The 18,526-nt window shown below is 39.3% G+C and overlaps 1 protein-coding gene across 9 annotated transcripts in view; it reads right to left on the reverse strand.

The window, feature by feature from the left end:
• Positions 1-2,213: 2,213 nt before the first annotated feature.
• Positions 2,214-18,526, reverse strand: part of senp6a (SUMO specific peptidase 6a) — a 169,613-nt gene continuing 153,300 nt past the window's right edge. For 8 of the 9 annotated variants that reach the window (XM_043696247.2, XM_087991503.1, XM_043696248.2 and 5 more), the window contains 4 exons: positions 17,679-17,758; positions 7,841-7,909; positions 7,601-7,751; positions 2,214-4,618 (listed from right to left, as the gene is read on the reverse strand). In XM_043696247.2, coding sequence (XP_043552182.2) covers positions 4,451-4,618; positions 7,601-7,751; positions 7,841-7,909; positions 17,679-17,758 — 468 coding nt within the window. In that variant the 3' untranslated portion in view covers positions 2,214-4,450. Of the gene's footprint in view, positions 4,619-7,600; positions 7,752-7,840; positions 7,910-17,678; positions 17,759-18,526 lie in introns of those variants that run through there. The other variant, XR_015758485.1, reaches the window with a different exon arrangement.

The raw sequence follows: 18,526 nt of genomic DNA on the forward strand, positions 1-18,526 counted from the left end.
GGGACTTCATTTCTGCAAGGATTATCAAGTGGCCACTCCAACCATTAGGGTCATAAACATACTTAATTATGCTGATAGACAATTTTCCAGACATGACTAAGATATGACAGCATTTTATTAACAGGTTGTTGCTTGTCTAGTCTGTGGGGCACCTCTCCTAAATTAGGCACATGAACAAGCTGTTAGTAAAGAGGACTATGCAGGGTTAACAAGACAACTGATGACATTTTATTTGTGGGATGTTGGTATCTTTCAGTAAAGAAACTTGCAAATTATGATCTATTAAACACCTACTTTAGTTTAAATAGAGAATGCTGATGGAAACACACCCAAAGTGGTTTGGATAAATTACTAGCCAGCATATATAGGAGACAAATATTATGGTATTGAGTGCATTGGGTTGCATTAGAATAACCCAAGTGATATCTTAAACTAGTTTGATTACCAAAAGAGGGTCAGAAGAGAATTTCCTAGATTCTTTCCCTCACAAAGATATTAATCTGCTCTTTTCACTTCTGGAAAGTGCCATGTAACTTTCTGGGAGAAGTTATAAAAGGAAACAATATTGTGTGAAAAGTTTTTGGATGATTACATAGGTTGATGGCAACAGTTGAGAGATATGGAGAATGCTTCCAGCTGAACAATAAATCTTGTTTTCATCATTCAAAGACCTTCCACAAAACAGAAATAAATTTTTTCGTTGCAACCAGGAAGAGAAGGCTTGAAAAAGGAGTCTCATACATCCAGGAACAACCTGCAAAAAGGAGATCAAGAATTACTTGGAATTTAACAATGTTAATTGGCCTAACTAGCACCTGTTATAGGTGCTATCCAGTAACCTCCTTGAGGCCATCGAGCCTAGTGAATGTATCTACTTGAATGACCTTCAGCCCTACTTGAAAGATTTTGCTCCTCCTCATTTGGAGTTGCCAACACTGATTAAAGCTTCTCTTAGAGGTTTCATCATAAGTCTTGCCTGTCACTCCAGTCAGAGCTGAAAAATGTGTTGCTGGAAAAGCGCAGCAGGTCAGGCAGCATCCAAGGAGCAGTAGAATCGATGTTTCGGGCATAAGCCCTTCCTGAAGAAGGGCTTATGTCCGAAACGTCGATTCTCCTGCTCCTTGGAAGCTGCCTGACGTGCTGCGCTTTTCCAGCAACACATTTTTCAGCTCTGATCTCCAGCATCTGCAGTCCTCACTTTCTCACTCCAGTCAGTCAACTAACATATCCATCCTTTTGACATCGTGCCTTCCTAAACCAATTGGAAAGCAAAAAGATCCATTCATCGATTGGTGGATGGTAAGACTGTTAGCCAAACAGTCTTTCATCCCATTTTTATATCTGATAAAGAAAAATATTCAAGTAACAAAAACCTATTTTATTTTCATTTCCGTATGCCTTATGCAACCCTGATACAAAATCTGGTGTTCAGAAGACTGATCTTCAACGCCTGGAGATTTTAGACTAACTCTCAGTATGGCAAGACAGAATGAATTCAGTCATATAACTATAGGGAATCTTACCTAATCTAATCAAATCAAAGAAACACTTTTTACAAGTCCACACTCCTTTGAATTCATAAAATGAAAGCTGCATGCCAACACAGGATTCTAAACTTGAAGGCAATTGAGCATTTCTGATACCAAATGTCATTGTTTAATTATCCAGGTTTAGAAAACAATCTACACATTGTTACTAACTGGAATACTGTGCATTGATAGTCCACTAGATAAGTACTGCTCAACACTGACACAATTCAAATGTCCATCAGCAGAGTCAACTTTTCAGCTCTGGCTCCATCGCTCCTCAGACTGAGAGTTATGTGCCTACACAAGTTTGTTGTTTAGTTAAAAGGGCAAATACTACCAGAATTAAAGGAAAACCAGCAAGGAATCTAGAAGCAATAGAATATTTGGTTCAAATGCAATCATTTGTGTTCCATCCTTAAAACCAGATAATGGTGAGATTTTCAAAGACGTTTCAGTAATTATATACCTGCTATACCGATGGCACAATTTCAAATTCTATCCCTGACTGGGTAAATCAGTGCCAAACTTAACTGCCAGAATAATTGGGAGTAATCATTCTACATCAGAAAGAAACTGGCATGTCTCAAAGATGTGCAATGGAAAAGGAAAGTTAGCAAGCAGTACAAAACTAAAAACATCGACAGAAATATTAGCTTATTGGAACAAAAAGAAGCCACTCACTGGACTATTAACAAACATTTTAATCCACAATAGGAAAAATATTATTTGCTCCCTTGTAGTTGGTCACCTAATTTTACTGAAGGGAAAACATGTAAATACTACACAGGATGAAGTAATTATGTTGCAGCTTGCCTTAAGTGATTAATGTAATAAGGTATAGAGTCCTCCAATTTCCTCCCTCCTCTCCCACAGGTGGCAAATCATGCTACAGTAAACAGGAACAGTTGACTCAAACTCTCTAATTAGCTACCCAGAGTGATCATCCTTTAAATTAGAGTCTGGACCATGACTGTCACCAGACTATTAAATGATGGGGCATGACACATGACTTGACTCAAGGCACACTTCAAACAAATGTTGATGGGTAGAAATAAGGTGGACAACTCCCTGCCTACAATTTATGACTGCAGACATCAAAAATTAGCAGATTAACATTTCCAAATGGAAACCAACCATGATGTAACACATCTTGCATATAGCATTCATTTGGTTACCATTGTAGAAATGACTTTTAAATTTTGTTCCAACCTCTTTTTTTTAAGAAAGGGAGGAAGTTCAAAAGGTAATTCACAAGATTAAACCAAAGGATTGCTAACATCAAAATATGTGAAGTAGCATCTGACAGGATTGCCATCATGGTGCAAATAGTTCAATGCTTAAACTATTCCCTCACTTGCAACCAATAGTGTATTTGAGAGGCATCTCTGGTTGTAGCAGCAGAAAAAAAATGAAATATAATCAAAGCTTAGGCATGTCCCATAAATTAATACACAGATTTCAGTTTAAAACCAGAGTTACAGAAAATCAGCACAAAGTTGTTTTTATAGCAATTACAGATATACAGATGTACATAAATATGCTGAGGTATTGTTGCGAAGGAGAAATAAATCTGCAACATATTCAGTCAAGTTCCAAATATGATTAGATTAAATAAACCTCTGAAAACAGTTTTAATACAACTGAACAGCAAAAACTGACAATAGACAGTTTCTGAGGTAAGGGGAAATGAGTAATGGTTTTAAAGACAACCAGACTTAATTTCAGTGGTAGTCTTAGTTTGATTACAATCAATTTCATGGAGACTTTTACTTTGGGGTTTGTCAGTCTTTCATCACCCAACACTTAATTGGGTAAACAAAAAGTATCATCTGACTTGATTGCAAATAAATAACCATTACATGCAGAGATGTATAAATGTATACTAATCACCCAAAAGAATTTTTTGAAGGCACTTGCTCGCTTTATTTATGTATCGAAATCCTCGTATAACAAATTTCTCTTCTCCAATTCCCTTCTGGAAAACACCTAGTTCCAGGTGAAGTACAATCAAGTACCTATTTAAATAGGCTTCACTTACACAGGAGCCTCAATTCTAAAACCCAAAAACATCCTGGTTGATATTGTCCAGCAATTAAAAGAACACGATGTACAACCATGTTCAGTGCTCTCACAGATGGCTGCTGACATACAACATGCATTCCCATTTAAAAAACTGGCTCAAATTTATTCATTGTGCCTGCAGTTCAGCAAAATTAGTTATCCAGTTTTCAAGTTAGTTGATCGCAAGCTAGGAAACAAATTAACCTTGGTACCCTCGGGTTAAAGATGAGAAATAAGCTCAGATTCTTGTTCTTTAATAATCTATGTTGGAAGTATGCACAGACAGACATCTGCTAAGAGCAGGATTGGATTCTCCACAGGTGAGCAAAGCTGCCAATATAATATCAAGGGCCACGCTTAAAGGCAACTTTGACTACGTACTTAAGGACACCTTGGAACCATGTTCAAGCAAGGAGTGAATTCATTCATGCGAGCAGGGCGGTCAGGGAAAATGTATAGAGAAACTCGGCAAAAAAATAATAAATTTGCCCGGTCCATTTAATGCTACAATAACTTTTAATTATACTTGTAAGTAGCTATCAAACTACCTTTAACAAAAGTACATACCAAAATGCTTACTAACCCAAACAGTGAAACTGATCACAAATGCAGTAAATTCAGTTTATGAACATATGTACAGTTTGTTATATTTATAACAGCACATTAACATTCATTTGGGTGTCTGTAAAATGAAGACGTGTGCATCAAAATGTTCCATAAGATCAAACGCACACAAAAAAAATCATCCTTCTATGGAAGCCAACACTTGAACAAATCCAAGTCATTTCTGCGTTAGTGCAACAACATCCAGTATTTGAAAATGGCATCTTTCGTCAGAGTCTATGTTGACCAGGCATTGCTCATGAAGGTGCCTCTGTTGCTCTGAGTTCCTGACCTTTCTTTCCTTTGCTTTGTGTCTCACAGAGTTTGAGAATTACATTGCGGATTTCTTCTCGTTTCTTTTTAACTTGTTGCTGAGGAAACCATTCCATCAAATTCATAGGCAGTTCAAAACTAGGAATTGGATTCTGTGGAATGACATTGAGCTGATATTAACTCGACAGCGTAACATCCTGGAGGGGGAACAGTAAATATTTCTGCTGCACAGTGCTTTTATAGCTACTGTCTAGGCAACTTTGGCTCTGCCTCTCAAAAACGTAGAAAAAAGAAGCTGGAGAAGACCATCCCAACATTCAGCATAATCATGATTAATCGCCCAACTCAGTACCTGTTCCTGCTTTCTCCCAGTACCCTTTAAGCATTGTAGCCCGAATGCCTTTTGAAAACATTCAATGATTTGGCCTCAATCACTTTCCATGACAGAGAATTCCACAATCGTACCACTGTGAAGAAATTTCTCCTCATCTCAGGCCTAAATATCTTGAGAGTGTAACCCCTGCTCCTCGATTCCCCGGACATCTGGAACATGCTTTCCTCAATTACCCCATCAGTCAAGTTAGAATTTTTTTGGAATTCTACGAAATTCCCTACCTTCTTCAAGACCCCAGGTGAACATCGTCATAACTGATCCAGTCACCTTTCATACATCAGTTCTGTCGTCCCAGGAATCAGTCTGGTAAACCTTTGTTGTACTCCCTCCATAGTCAGAACAACCTTCTTCATGTAAGGAGGCCAATAATGCATACAAAACTCCAGGTGTGCTCTCACAAAGGCCCTGTACAATTGCAGCAAGACATCTCTGCTCCTGTACTCAAATCCTCTCACTACGAAGGCCAACAGACTATTTCATTCTTCACCATTTGCATGCTTACTTTCAGCAACTGGTGTACAAGGACACCCAGGTCTTGATACAACTTCCACTTACCCAATCTACTGCAGTTCAGATAATCATTCGCCTTTTTTTTATGACCAAAGTGAATTACCTCACATTTATCCAAATTAGACCTTATCTGCCATTCATTTGGCCACTCACTCAACTTGGATATAATTGCATAGAGGTGACTGGTGGGTCAGATGACTGGTCAGGCCGAAAAAGGCAAAGGATGACAAAAGATTAGTCAAGCCAAATAAAGCTTGAGAAAAGGCTACCTCGAAATCTAAAACCAGACAGTAAGACTTTCTACATATATCTAAGATGTAAAGAGTAAGTAAAGTAACTGCTGGTCCTCGAGAGGGTGAGAGTGGTGAATTAATAGTATATAAAGAAATGGTGACTGGGGTAAATAAATATCTTGCTTCTCTCTTCACTCCAAGGGATACAAAAAAAAACCCAGTATTATTTGTAAATCAGGAGGTTGAAGAAAAAGAGAAACTTGGTGAAATTATGATCACAAGGCAAGTAGTACTGAACAAATTAATGGAGTTGTGGGTTGGTGTGTCTTTAGGTCCCAACTGACCTCATTCTAGAGCTTTAATGGTTAATGAGGTAGCAGGTACATCGGTATTAATTTTCCACAATTCATTAGATTCTGGAAAGGTTCTGTTAGACTAGAAATCTGAAAATATAACCCCTCTGTTCAATAAAGGAGAGAAGGAGAAAAGAAGAAACTATAGACCAGCTAGCTTGACATCTGCCATAGGTGTTAGAATAGATGATTAAGGACGTTATGACTAGTTACTCAAGATAATTGGCAAGAGTCATCATGGCTTCATGAAAGGGAAATCATATTTAATCAACTTACCTGAAGGAGTAACATGTGCTATAGAAATGCTGTACTTGAATTTCCAGAAGGTTTTTGTCAAGGTTCCACATAAAAAGTTATTGTGCAAAGTAGCAGCTCATGGTATAGGATCTAACATATTACCATGGCTAGATGATTGGCTATTTGCAGAAATCGAACTGTGTGGAAATTAATCTTTTTCAGATTGGCAGGAGATCATGTGAGGGGCCCTGCAAGAGTCTATGCTGGGCCCTCAACTTTTGACAATTTTATTAATAACTTACATAAGGAGATTGAAGACATGGTAGCCAAATTTGCAAATAACACAAAGATACGTTCATTTATATAGAACACTGGTGAGATCACATGTTGAATAGACAATAGACAATACTACGTTTAGTCTGCGCTTCCTTCTTTAAGGAAGGACATAAATGCATTAGATTTAGTTCAGAGGGTGGCTTACTAGATTGATGTCAGGAACAAGGGGTTGGATTTTGACAAATGAATGAACATGGTTGTTTTCACTGGAGTTTTGAAGAGTAAGGCTTGATTTGATTTTAGTGTCATATGATCCTGAATAGTCTTAAAGTAATTGTGTAAAGGACAATCCATAACTCAAGGGGACTTTTAAAAATCAAAGGTCCTCTTTTAGGGAAGTAACAATTTCAATATTGGCAGAAAGAGAGCTAGGAGTGAGACAAGGAGAAACTTGTTTACTCACAACATTGTTAGGATTTGGATTGCACTGCTTGACAGAGTGGTGGAGATGGATTCCACCCAGTTTCAAAAAAGATATGGAAATATATTTGAAATGTAATGAATTTTGAGGGCTATGGAGATAGAACTGGAGAATGGGATGAGCTGGATAACTCTTTCAGGAACTGGAACAGGCATCGTGGGTCAAATAGAATCGCAGAATTTTGAAGGAGGCTATGACAGATGGTTTTCCATCAGAGAGAACTGTGAAATTTTGAATATTTTTAAGGTGGAGGTCGATAAATTCTTGTTAGGCAAGGGAATCAAAGGTTATTGAAGATACATGGGAACGTAGACTTTCGAGCCATGACCTAATTGAATGGCAGAACAGACTTGAAGGCCTGAATAGCATATTTCTGCTCCGAATTCATATGCTACGTGAGTTAGACCATATGCTAGGTCAGTATTCTCAAATGAATAAGAACAAGAAGATTGCACTCATGATTGAATACTCATCCCCCAAGCTGGTTGCTGGCACCTCACATTCCTATCATAGCAACAGAATAGGATAGACTCAAATCCTTACAGACGAAACTGATTGGTCACTATGACCGATACATGTACATGCAAAGCCTTTCTTCTTTTACAAAGATTCCCCTCCTGTTCTAACCCACAATAAAAGTTGATACTTACCTCAAAAAAACTTTCGACATACTGTAAGATGTATATACCACAATCACTGAAGTTGTCTTGCTGAGGAACACGAGGGTTGGAGCCCTTTATCACATCTTTGGTGAAAGCCTTTTTGCTTCCTTTTCTCATTTCCCACTCTACTTCAAGGTATCTGTTTCAAATACCAACAAAAGAAAGTTAAGTGGGAATAATCCTTATTAAAATTTTTGAAAAAACAACACTTTACAGAAATGCCCTTACTCTCGCAGGATCTTAACCACATTTGTACGACTTGGTCCACGTAAAGAATCCATGATGAGAATGCAAGGCCTATAAAAAAAAAATAAAATCTGAAAATCCATATCATTGTTACGGTGTAAAGTGAGTTGAGAGAGTCTGGCAAAAACTTCATATCCTCTGATAAATATGCAAGAATATATTTGAATATATATATTTCCTGATTATGATGTGGTAGGCATCACAGAGACGTGGTTGCAGGGGGTTCAGGACTGGCAGTTAAACATTCAAGGATTTACAACTTATCGAAAAGACAGGGAGATGGACAGAGGGGGTGGTGTTGCCTCGGTAGTTAAGAATGAAATTAAATCCGTGGCACTGAATGACATGGGGTCAGATGATATGGAGTCTGTGTGGATGGAGTTGAGGAAACACAAAGGCAAAAAAAAAAAAACAATAAAGGGTGTTATGTACAGACCTCCCAGCCATGGTCAGGACCAGGTATGCAAGATGTACCAGGAAATAGACACAGCATGTCAGAAAGGCAAGGTCATGGTGATCATGGGGGACTTCAATATGCAGGTGGACTGGGTGAATAATGTTGCCAGTGGATCCAAAGAAAGGGAATTCATGGAATGCTTACAGGATGGCTTTTTGGAACAGCTTGTGATGGAGCCCACAAGGGAGGAGGCTACTCTGGACTTGGTTCTATGTAATGAGCCAGACTTTATAAAAGATCTTAAGTGTTCCCTTACTTTAGGAGGCAGCGATCATAATATGGTAGACTTCAGTCTGTAGTTTGAAAGAGAGAAGGCAAAATTGGATGTAATGGTGTTACGGTTAAATAAAGGTAATTACATGTGCATGTGAGAGGAACTGACGAAAATCAACTGGAAGACAGTAGAGCAACAATGGCAGAATCTCAAAGAAAAGAAAGATTACCCAGGGATGGATTAGACAGCCATGGCTGACAAAGAAAATCAGGAAATGCATCAAAGAAAAATAGAGAGCCTATAAAGTGGCACTGGAAAAATCAGAAGAATGGGAAGACTACAAAAACAGAGGATAACAAAGAAAGAAATAAGGAAGGAGAGGATCAAATATGAAGGTAAGCTAGCCAGTAATATTAGAAATGATAGTAAAAGTTTCTTTCAAGAAACAAACGAGAGGCAAAAGTAGAAATTGGGCCACTCCAAATTGATGCTGGAAGGTTAGTGCTGAGAGATAAGGAAATAGCAGAAGAACTTAATAAGTACTTTGTGTCTGTCTTTACAGTGGAAAACAGGAGTAATATCCCAACAATTCAGGAGAGACAGGGGGCAGAGATGAGTATGGTAGCCATTACAAAAGACAATTGCTAGAAAAGCTAAAAGATAAATTGATAAATCGCCTGGTTCCGATGGGCTACATCCTAGAGTTCTAAGAGAGGTTCTAAGAAGAAATAACAGAGGCAGTAAATGTGATCTTTCAAAAATCACTGGAGTCAGGGAAAGTCCAGATGATTGGAAAATCGCTGTTGTAACCCCCTTGTTCAAGAAAGGATCAAGACAAAAGATGGAAAACTATAGGCCGATTAACCTAACCTCGCTTGCAGGTAAAATTCTAGAATCCATCGTTAAGGATGAAATTTCTAAATTCTTGGAAGTGCAAGGTCAGATTAGAACAAGTCAGCATGGATTTAATAAGGTGAGGTCCTTTCTGACAAACCTGTTAGAATTCTTTGAAGAGGCAACAAGTAGCTTAGATCAGGAGGCTGCTGAGTAAGGTGAGGGCCCGTAGTGTTCGAGGTGAGCTACTGGCATGGATTGGGGATTGGCTGTCTGACAGAAGGCAGAGATTTGGGATAAAAGGTTCTTTTTCGGAATGGTAGCTGGTGACAAGTGGGGTCCTGCAAGGTTCAGTGTGGGGCCGCAGCTGTTCACTTTATTAATAATCTGGATGAAGGGACTGGGGCATTCTGGCAAAGTTCGCCGATGATACAAAGTTAGGCAGATAGGCAGGTAGTAATGAGGAGGTGGGGAGACTGCAAAAAGATTTCAACAGTTTAGGAGAGTGGTCCAGGAAATGGCTGATGAAATTCAATGTGAGCAAATGTGAGGTCTTGCACTTTGGAAAAAAGAATACAGGTAGGGACTATTTTTTAAACTGTGAGAAAATTCATAAAGCCAAAGTACAAAAGGGAGTGCTATCCAGGATTCTCTAAAGATTGATTGGCAGGTTGAGTCAGTGATTAAGAAAGCAAATTTAATGTTGTCATTTATCTCAAGAGGGTTAGAATGGAAAAGCAGGGATGTGATTTTATTACGCTCGAGTTAGGCCCCATTTAGAATGCTGTGTCCAATTTTGCACCCCACACTTCAAGAAGAACATACTGGCACTGAAGCGTGTCCAGCGGAGATTCACACGGATGATCCCTGAAATTGTAGGCCTAATATATGATGATCGGCTGAGGATCCTGGGATTGTATTCTTTAGAGTTTAGAAGGTTGAGGGGAGATCTAATAAAAACTTACAAGGTAATGCATGGCTTAGAAAAGGTGGATGCTGGAAAGTTGCTTCCATTAGGCAGGGAGACCAGGACACGTGGGCAGAGCCTTAAAATTAGAGGGGGTCAAATTAGAACGGAAATGAGGAGACATTTCTTCAGCCAGAGAGTGGTGGGACTGCGGGATTCATTGCCACAGAGCGCAGTGGAGGCCGGGACAGTTGGGTGTCTTCAAGGCAGAGATTGATAAATTCTTGATCTCACTAGGAATTAAGTGCTATGGGGAAGAGTGTGGGTAAGTGGAATTGAAACGCCCAACAGCCATGATTAAATGGCAAAGTAAACTCAATGGGCTGAATGGCCTTGCTTCCAGTCCTATGTTTTATGGTCTTATATTTGCAATGTCACATTCTGGATTGTTTGACGACTGGTTACACAACTTACAAATGTACGATCAAGGAACAAAAGTAGGCCACTTGGCCCTTTGTGCCACTTGGCCCTTTCAATAAGATCATGGCTGACTCAATTTAAACCTCAACTCTACATTCCTGCATATTCTCAATAAGATTTCAGTTCCCAGATAATCTGAAGTAGATCTGCCTCTGCGTTAAAAAACTAAAAGATTCTGCACCCACTACCTTTTGAGGAAGAAAACTCCAAAGACACTCAATCCTCATTGATAAAAATGTTTCTTCATCTCTGCCTTAAATGGACACTCATTTTTAAACTATAACCCCTAGTTTTACATTGTCCCAGAAGAAGAACTATTGTTTCGACATCCATCTGGTCAAGTCCCCTCAGGATCTGTGTTTTAATTAAGTCACCTCTGACTCTTCAGAATTCCAGAGAATACAGGCCTAACCGATCTAGCCTTTTCTCATAAGGTAATCCAATCATTCCAACCTTCTCTGAACTGCTTCCAATGCATTAACATCCTTCCCCAAGTATGATGACCAGCATACTACACAATATTCCAGATGCTGTCTCATCAATGCCTTGATTAGTTGACATGATTTGGAGATGCCAGTGTTGGACTGGGGTGTACAAAGTTAAAAATCACAACACCAGGTTATTGTCCAACAGGTTTAATTGGAAGCACACTAGCTTTCGGAGCGACGCTCCTTCATCAGGTGGTAGTGGAGGGCTCAATCCTAACACTAAATGTTTGCTATAAATTCTCAGTTACATCACACTGTAAATTTTTGCTATAAATTCTGTGTGTTAGAATTGAGCCCTCCACTAACACCTGATGAAGGAGTGTCACGCCGAAAGCTAGTGTGCTTCCAATTAAACCTTTTGGACTATAACCTGGTGTTGTGTGGTTTTTAACTTTGATTAGTTGAAGTATAATCTCCCAACTCTAGTATTCAATTGCCCTTGCAATAGAACATAACATTCTATTAGCTTTCCTGATTACTTGCTGTACCTGCAAATTAGAATTTTACAATTCATGTGCTAGGACACCCAGATCACACTGCAACTCTGAGCTCTGTGACGTCTCACCAATTTAGATAATATGCCAAATGAACAATTTTAAAACTTTCCCACATTGCACTGCAGTTGCCATATCGTTTCCCACTCCCAGCTTATCTATATCCACTTGTAGACTTCTTACGTCCACTCCATAACTCAGTTTCCTACCTATCTTTTCTTCAATTAGCAAATCTAGCTACTATACCACCAGTCCCTTCATCCAATTATCGCACGTTATGAATTAAGACACCATCATCCACCACTGTGGCACATCACCTATGACATCCTGCCAGCACAAAAAAGATGCAGTTATTCTTACTCTCTGCTTCCTGTTGGCCACCCAATCTTCTATTCATGCTCATACATTACCATCTACATCATTACCTTTTATTTCCTGCATTAATCTTTGAATATCAAATGCTTTCAGGAAATCTAAGAAATACAAAGAAAAAGAATTTTCCCCAAATCTAAATTTAAAAAAAGACATGAGGGGCATTTTTTTTAAAACATGGTTTGCGTGTGGAATGAACTTCCAGAAGTGGTGGGGAATGTGGGCACAGTTACAACATTTAAAAGACATTTGGATAAGTACATGGATATAAAATGTTTGGAGGTAATGAGCCAAGTGCAGACAAGTGGGACTAGTTTACTTTGTGATTATAGTCGACAAGGACTGGTTGGACTGAAGGGTCTGTTTCTGTGCTGTATCATATTATAAGTAGTTTTAGAAAATTACCAATGCATCCACTCACTCACTAGCTAATTATTTTAAGGCCCTAGGATGAAATCCGTCAGAATGTGGGGACTTGTCAACTCACAGTTCCAACAATTTACTCAGTACTACTTCCCTGGCGATTGTAATTTTCCTGAGAATCCCTGCCTTCCCATTCCCTCCCCTCAAACCCCAGTTTCAATTCCTGATTTACTGCCATTTCTGAGATGTTACTTGTATCCTTTACTGAAGACAGCCACAATATTTCTGTTGAATTTACATGCCATTAATTTATCCTCTATTATTAATTCCCTAAACTCATTTCCAAAAGGATCACTTACTTTATTAACACGTTTTTTAAAAAGTCCAAATAAACTTTTCCTATTTGTTTTTGTATTTTTGGCTAACTTTCTCTCACTTTTATCTTTCCCATTAAATGTTTGCCAGTACACCTCTAATGTCCTATCCCTTAACTCAAATTTTCAGTGCACTTTGACTGGCTCTGCTTTCATGTACTCATGTCTGCCCTTGTTTAAGTTCAAAAAAATAGTTATAAACCCACACTTCTCTCCCTTCAACTGGTGCTACCCATGGGTGCTTTCACTAGGTGGTCAGTAACTAATACTATTGCATTGTTCAAAACCAGGTCAAGTATACCCTGCTGTCTGGTTGCTTCACATCAGATACAATTGTTTATCTTTCATCAACCAAACATCTAATTACCCTTCTTGGTACAATACAGAGGAAACGCAATTATCCAAATATCGATTATCCGGCAAGATCACAAGGTCCCGATGCTCGGCTAAACTGTGTTATCCGGCATTCGATTATCCAGAACTCGATTAAGCAAATGAAATACTTCCTGCCAGTGTCCTTCGAATAATTGAGGGTTCCTCTGCACTCACTCTTTCCATGCTATAAATTTAACACTCCCAAATGAATTTTCCACATGAAACAGAGTTTTTCCGATTATACATATTGCATTCAGTACTCAAATGTACATCCTCCTTTATATTGGAGGCTGAAGATAAGAATTGAACTTTGAACAACTGTTTTAAAGGAGACAAGAACAAAGATAAATATTGCCTGTTCGAAATTGCTCTGGACAGATCATGCAACTCAATTTCTGATCCAAGGACAACATGGACGAAACAACACAGATCTGTTGCTATGTTTAGGGTTGGCAGCTAGTGGATATTGAATTTGTCAGTCGAAAGAGAACAAGCTCTCACTGGGCTTTGAGAGGAGGCAGTGTGATTTTTGAAAACGTCTGCAGACAGTGCTGCTTGGTTTTGTTCTCTCTCTAGATTCTCTCAGTTTTCAAATTGTTGAAGGTTCTGAGAAAAGAATTCCAGTCCGTAATAAATAAGTATATATTTCTAGAAATCTGAAACCGTTTGCATTCACAGTGACTTTGGAATTCAAGATAGATATACAGTTCTACAAACACTATATAGGACAAACAGGAAGACAGCTAACAATCCGCATCCACGAACGCCACGAAATGACACGACCAGCTATCCCTAGTAGCCACACACGCAGACGACAAGCAACATGAATTTGACTGGGACAACACTACCATTATAGGGCAAGCCAAACAAAGAACAGCCAGGGAATTCCTAGAAGCATGGCACTCATCCACAAACTCCATCAACAAACACATCGACCTGGACCCAATATACCGGCCACTACAGCGGACAGCTGAAACTGACAACCGGAAGCGGCAGGGACAGGCCACTATAAATGCCGGAGGAAACACCACAGAAGCGCTTCACAGGAGGCTCCCAAGCACTGAGGATGTCACCTAGACAGGGGACGAAACGTTTGCAACAAAAATTTCCAGCTCGGCGAACAGAACCACAACCATTAATCATTAGAAACTGTTTGTTGAACTGACAAACTACAATTCCTTTATTTTCTTTTTTAAAATATCCTTTAACCCCATCTTGTGAGAAAGTGTAAGTTATGATCAAAAAAGATTGGGCTTTTGATCTTAAAGACATTAGATAACTTTGTTGTTTTTCTGTGTTCTGCTAAAGTTAAATTAGCAATTCACTATGAATAATACTCGTTTTAGTTGTAAACTTGATGCCCAAAATCAGTTATTCATAAAGTGTGGTTAGGAATAATTGAACAGTTCGGAGGGTCATTGAAGGTGTTGGTTTCACAGCACAGTGAAATTAATGATAAAGAGGCAGACTGATTTGGCTTGCTATTCCTGAGGACACATGCAGTTGGGTGAACACTTTGCTGAACACATCTGCTCTGGCAGCAAAACAAATCACCCTAGCTTACTCAGGTCTGTTCATAAACTCCTGTGCTGGTCACAATCAAGATTAATGCAAACTGCAAGGTAGCTATTCTTTCCCCTGAGCTCTTTGAAATGTGCTGAAATAATTATGGATTTTCTCAATTTCAGAAGAGAGCAAACTCTCATTGCTAACCAGACTTAGAACCTGCTGACATTCAAGCTGTCAGATGTCAGCTGATTGAAGGGAGTACAAGATTGAAATAAAAACCAGAAATTGCTGGAAAATCTCAATAGGTCTGACAGCATCTGAGGAGAGAAATCAGAAATAATGTTTCGGATCCAGTTTCAGGTGATGATAGCTAGGATAAAGTTGTTTTTTTTTTTGCAGAAGTTAGGTATGGGAGGGGGAAAGGAGTAAATGATATGACAAAGGAGTGGATATCAGTCAGCCTAGGAGAATGAATGGTTGTTAATAGGGATTACTAGTGGCTGACACCGGGTAGTTTGTAATAGCAGACCATGTGATAACAAGGCCTGGTGTGTGGGAATTGAGGTAAGGACATGCGAGAAGGTGCCTCAAACCCTAAAATTGTTGAACTTGGTATTGAGTCCAGAAGGCCGCAGAGTTCCCAAGCGGAAAGTGAGGTGCTGTTCTTCCAGCTTCGCTGGAGCACTGCAGCAAGCTTGAGACAAAGATACTGGCCAGACAACAAAGTGCTATGTTGAAATGGCAGGCAACTGGAAACTCAGGGTATTTTCTATGGACAGAACATAGCTGTTCTGCTAAATTGGTCACCCAGCCTATGCTTTGTTTCCTCAGTGTACTGGAGACCACATTGTGAGCACTGAATGCAGTAGACCAGATTAAGTGATTTGCATGTAAAGCACTGCTTCACCTGGAAGGTATGTTTGGGCCCTTGCATATGAAGGAGGAAGAAAGTAAATGGGCAGTTGCCACACCTTCTGCAGTTGCATGGGAGGATGCCGTGGGTGTGGGGTGTGAGTGGGGGTGGGGGGTCTGTGTATATCTATGTGTTGGGAGTGAAGGAGGAATGGATCACAGTGTCCCAGAGAGAACGATCCTTGTGGGAGGCTGACAAGGGAGAGGAAAGGAATGTGTGGCTGGTGATGGCGTCCCGCTGGAGGTAGTGGAAATGGCGGCTAATAATCCTCTGGATGTGGATGTTGGTGGTATGGTAGGTGAGGACAAGGGGGAATCTATCCCTGTTATGGGAGGGAAGAGAGGGGGTGAAGGCTGAAGTGCAGCAAATGGGTTGGACTGGGCTAGCAGCCCTGTCAATTATGATGCTGTGGAATCCTTGGTTGAGGAAGATGGTGGACATGTTGAAGGCTCCCTTGTTGATTTTATTTCATCAGTACAGGTGTGATGGAAATGGAGGAACTGAGAGAATGGAATAGAATCTTTCCAAGAGGTAGGGTATGGGAATATATAGTCATGGTAACTGTGGCAGTCAGTTGGTTTATTGTGGATATTGGTGGCCAGCCTATCCTTGGAAATCGAAACAGAAGGTTTACTTATCTATCGTCTTGTGGGGTTGGATGTCCACCGCATGTTACAATTTTATGTTTTCAGCTCCAGATTTCTAGTACTTTTCCTGAAATTCCTTGCATAATTTCCCCTTCTTTAATATCTGCTCAATCACATATAAATTTATCTCTGATCACTTTCTTGAATTGCTCTCCACCCAGCTCTTCACTCTTCATTTTCTTCTAGATTCATTTACAACTTCATTTTCAAAATTCAAGCTGTGGCTTTTACTCATGACATTTCTGTGGTTACTTATCTATTTATCCACACCTTTATCTTTGATGTCTACTTCCACTGTTCTTTCAAACACTGGTTGTTCAACTAGTACAGATCTCATCCTCACTTCCATTCGAATTCAATAAAAGAAATTTAGAATTCAATCTAGTGATGACCATAAATCCAATACTGATTGTCGGAAAAACCCATCTGGTTTTCTAATGTCCTTTAGGGAAGGAATCCTTACTTGATCTGACCTACACCTGACTTCAGACCAACAGCAAGCGATTGACTCTTAACTGATCTCTGGGCAATTAGGGATAGGTAATAAATGATGATCTAGATGGCAATGCCCTCATCCAATAAACAAACATAAAACAATTAAGACCAAGGGATACAGACTCAAGTCGACATGGCAGACAACGGTTTTAGCTATTCATCACCAGATCTGGCAGCCAGCTCTAGATCACTTGTATCTTACAAACTACCGACCCATTTGCAAACTTCCTTTTCTTCTTCAAAATCCGTGAATGTACTGTCACCTCCCAAACCAATGCATTCCTTCCAGGAACTAGTGTTTGAATTGCTCTGATCAGGTATATCCCACTGGCACCGTATAGAAGTGGTTGTCATTTATAAAGCATGATATTTGATATTTAGGCCAACAGATCACAATGTCACAGTCTGGTGACAGTAGAGTGTGATGAATCAACTTAATTTTTTTTGGGAAGCCTTCATTAATTAATATGGCTGTGGTGAGTACTTGCTCACAAGTGTAACCACAGCAGGTATCAGCATGGTCTGAGCTTTGCACAGCAACAACAACTAGAGATATATTTTAAAGTAACAACTCCACATTGACTACTGGGGAAAATAGCAGAACAAAATGGAAAATGTAACAGTTTCACAAGATGATAGGAATAGTAACAGGGAAAATTTAGTGCAATGAAACCTTGTTTGAATAGCTCAAGCAGATGTACCCATGTAAAGGAAAATCAAAAAACGAATATCACACTTAGCAGGTTTGGGTATTGAAAAGTCCAAGATTCCAAAGCCAGATGAGGAGAAAACTCCACTGTAATAAAGGCAATTTTAAGAAATTATACAACTGTGAAAAACAAGTTTGCAACGAAACTCAAATATGGACCTGCCTTCTTCACAACACTCATGTACTCACTGTTTTGAAGGTTGCTGGCCCCATGGTACACTTTCTGATGAGCTCTCCTCTGTCATGCTCCCACCTTCATTGCTATCCTCCTTAATAATAGGACAAATTTTTATAGTCAATACAAAGGACTGATCCTGACCAGCAAGGTTTGTGAAAAGTATGAAGCAAGTCATATTAATGAGTTCATAATCATCAATTCTATCCCACCTCCCCTTGATTCAAGTTGTGAGAACAATTCAAGTATGATATTTAGAATGACATTTTTATATCTCATAATCATCTCATGGAGGACAAAATAAAACAGACAAATGCATAATCATTGCACCAACTAATCCATGTATTTTTTGCACAGGAGCTATTAACTGTCGAGAGATATAATATTTTGTTTTCAATGTCAACATCACAGTGCATGTAAAATGCAGTTTCAACTCTCTATGCTATCTAGTCATTAAGGTGACGTGAGATTTTATGCTGCTTTTCACACATTAGGCTTTACTGTAAGATTGAGAATATACGCTTTTACACAGTGAGTGGTTAAAACCTCAAAACCACTACCTACACGAATGGTGGAGGCAGATTTAATTGTTACTTTCAAAAGGAAATTTGATAAATACCGAAAGAGAAAAATTTGCAAGTCCACAGCGAAAGGGCAGGGACATGGAGCTCCTACAGAGGACACCCTTGGCTTATTTGCATTCAGAACGGTTCTGAAGCAGGGTCACTGGACTTGAAATGTTAATTCTACTTTCTCTCCACAAATGCTGCCAGGCCTGAGCTTTTCCCAGAAATTTCTATTTTTGTTTTAGATCTTCAGCATCCACAGTTCTTTGTTTTATATTTTTGGTTTAATATAATTT

This window comes from Chiloscyllium plagiosum, unplaced genomic scaffold (genome assembly GCF_037043375.1).
Source record: "Chiloscyllium plagiosum isolate Xiang-an unplaced genomic scaffold, Cpla_swu_hap1 HiC_scaffold_10, whole genome shotgun sequence".
Lineage (NCBI taxonomy): Eukaryota > Metazoa > Chordata > Chondrichthyes > Orectolobiformes > Hemiscylliidae > Chiloscyllium > Chiloscyllium plagiosum.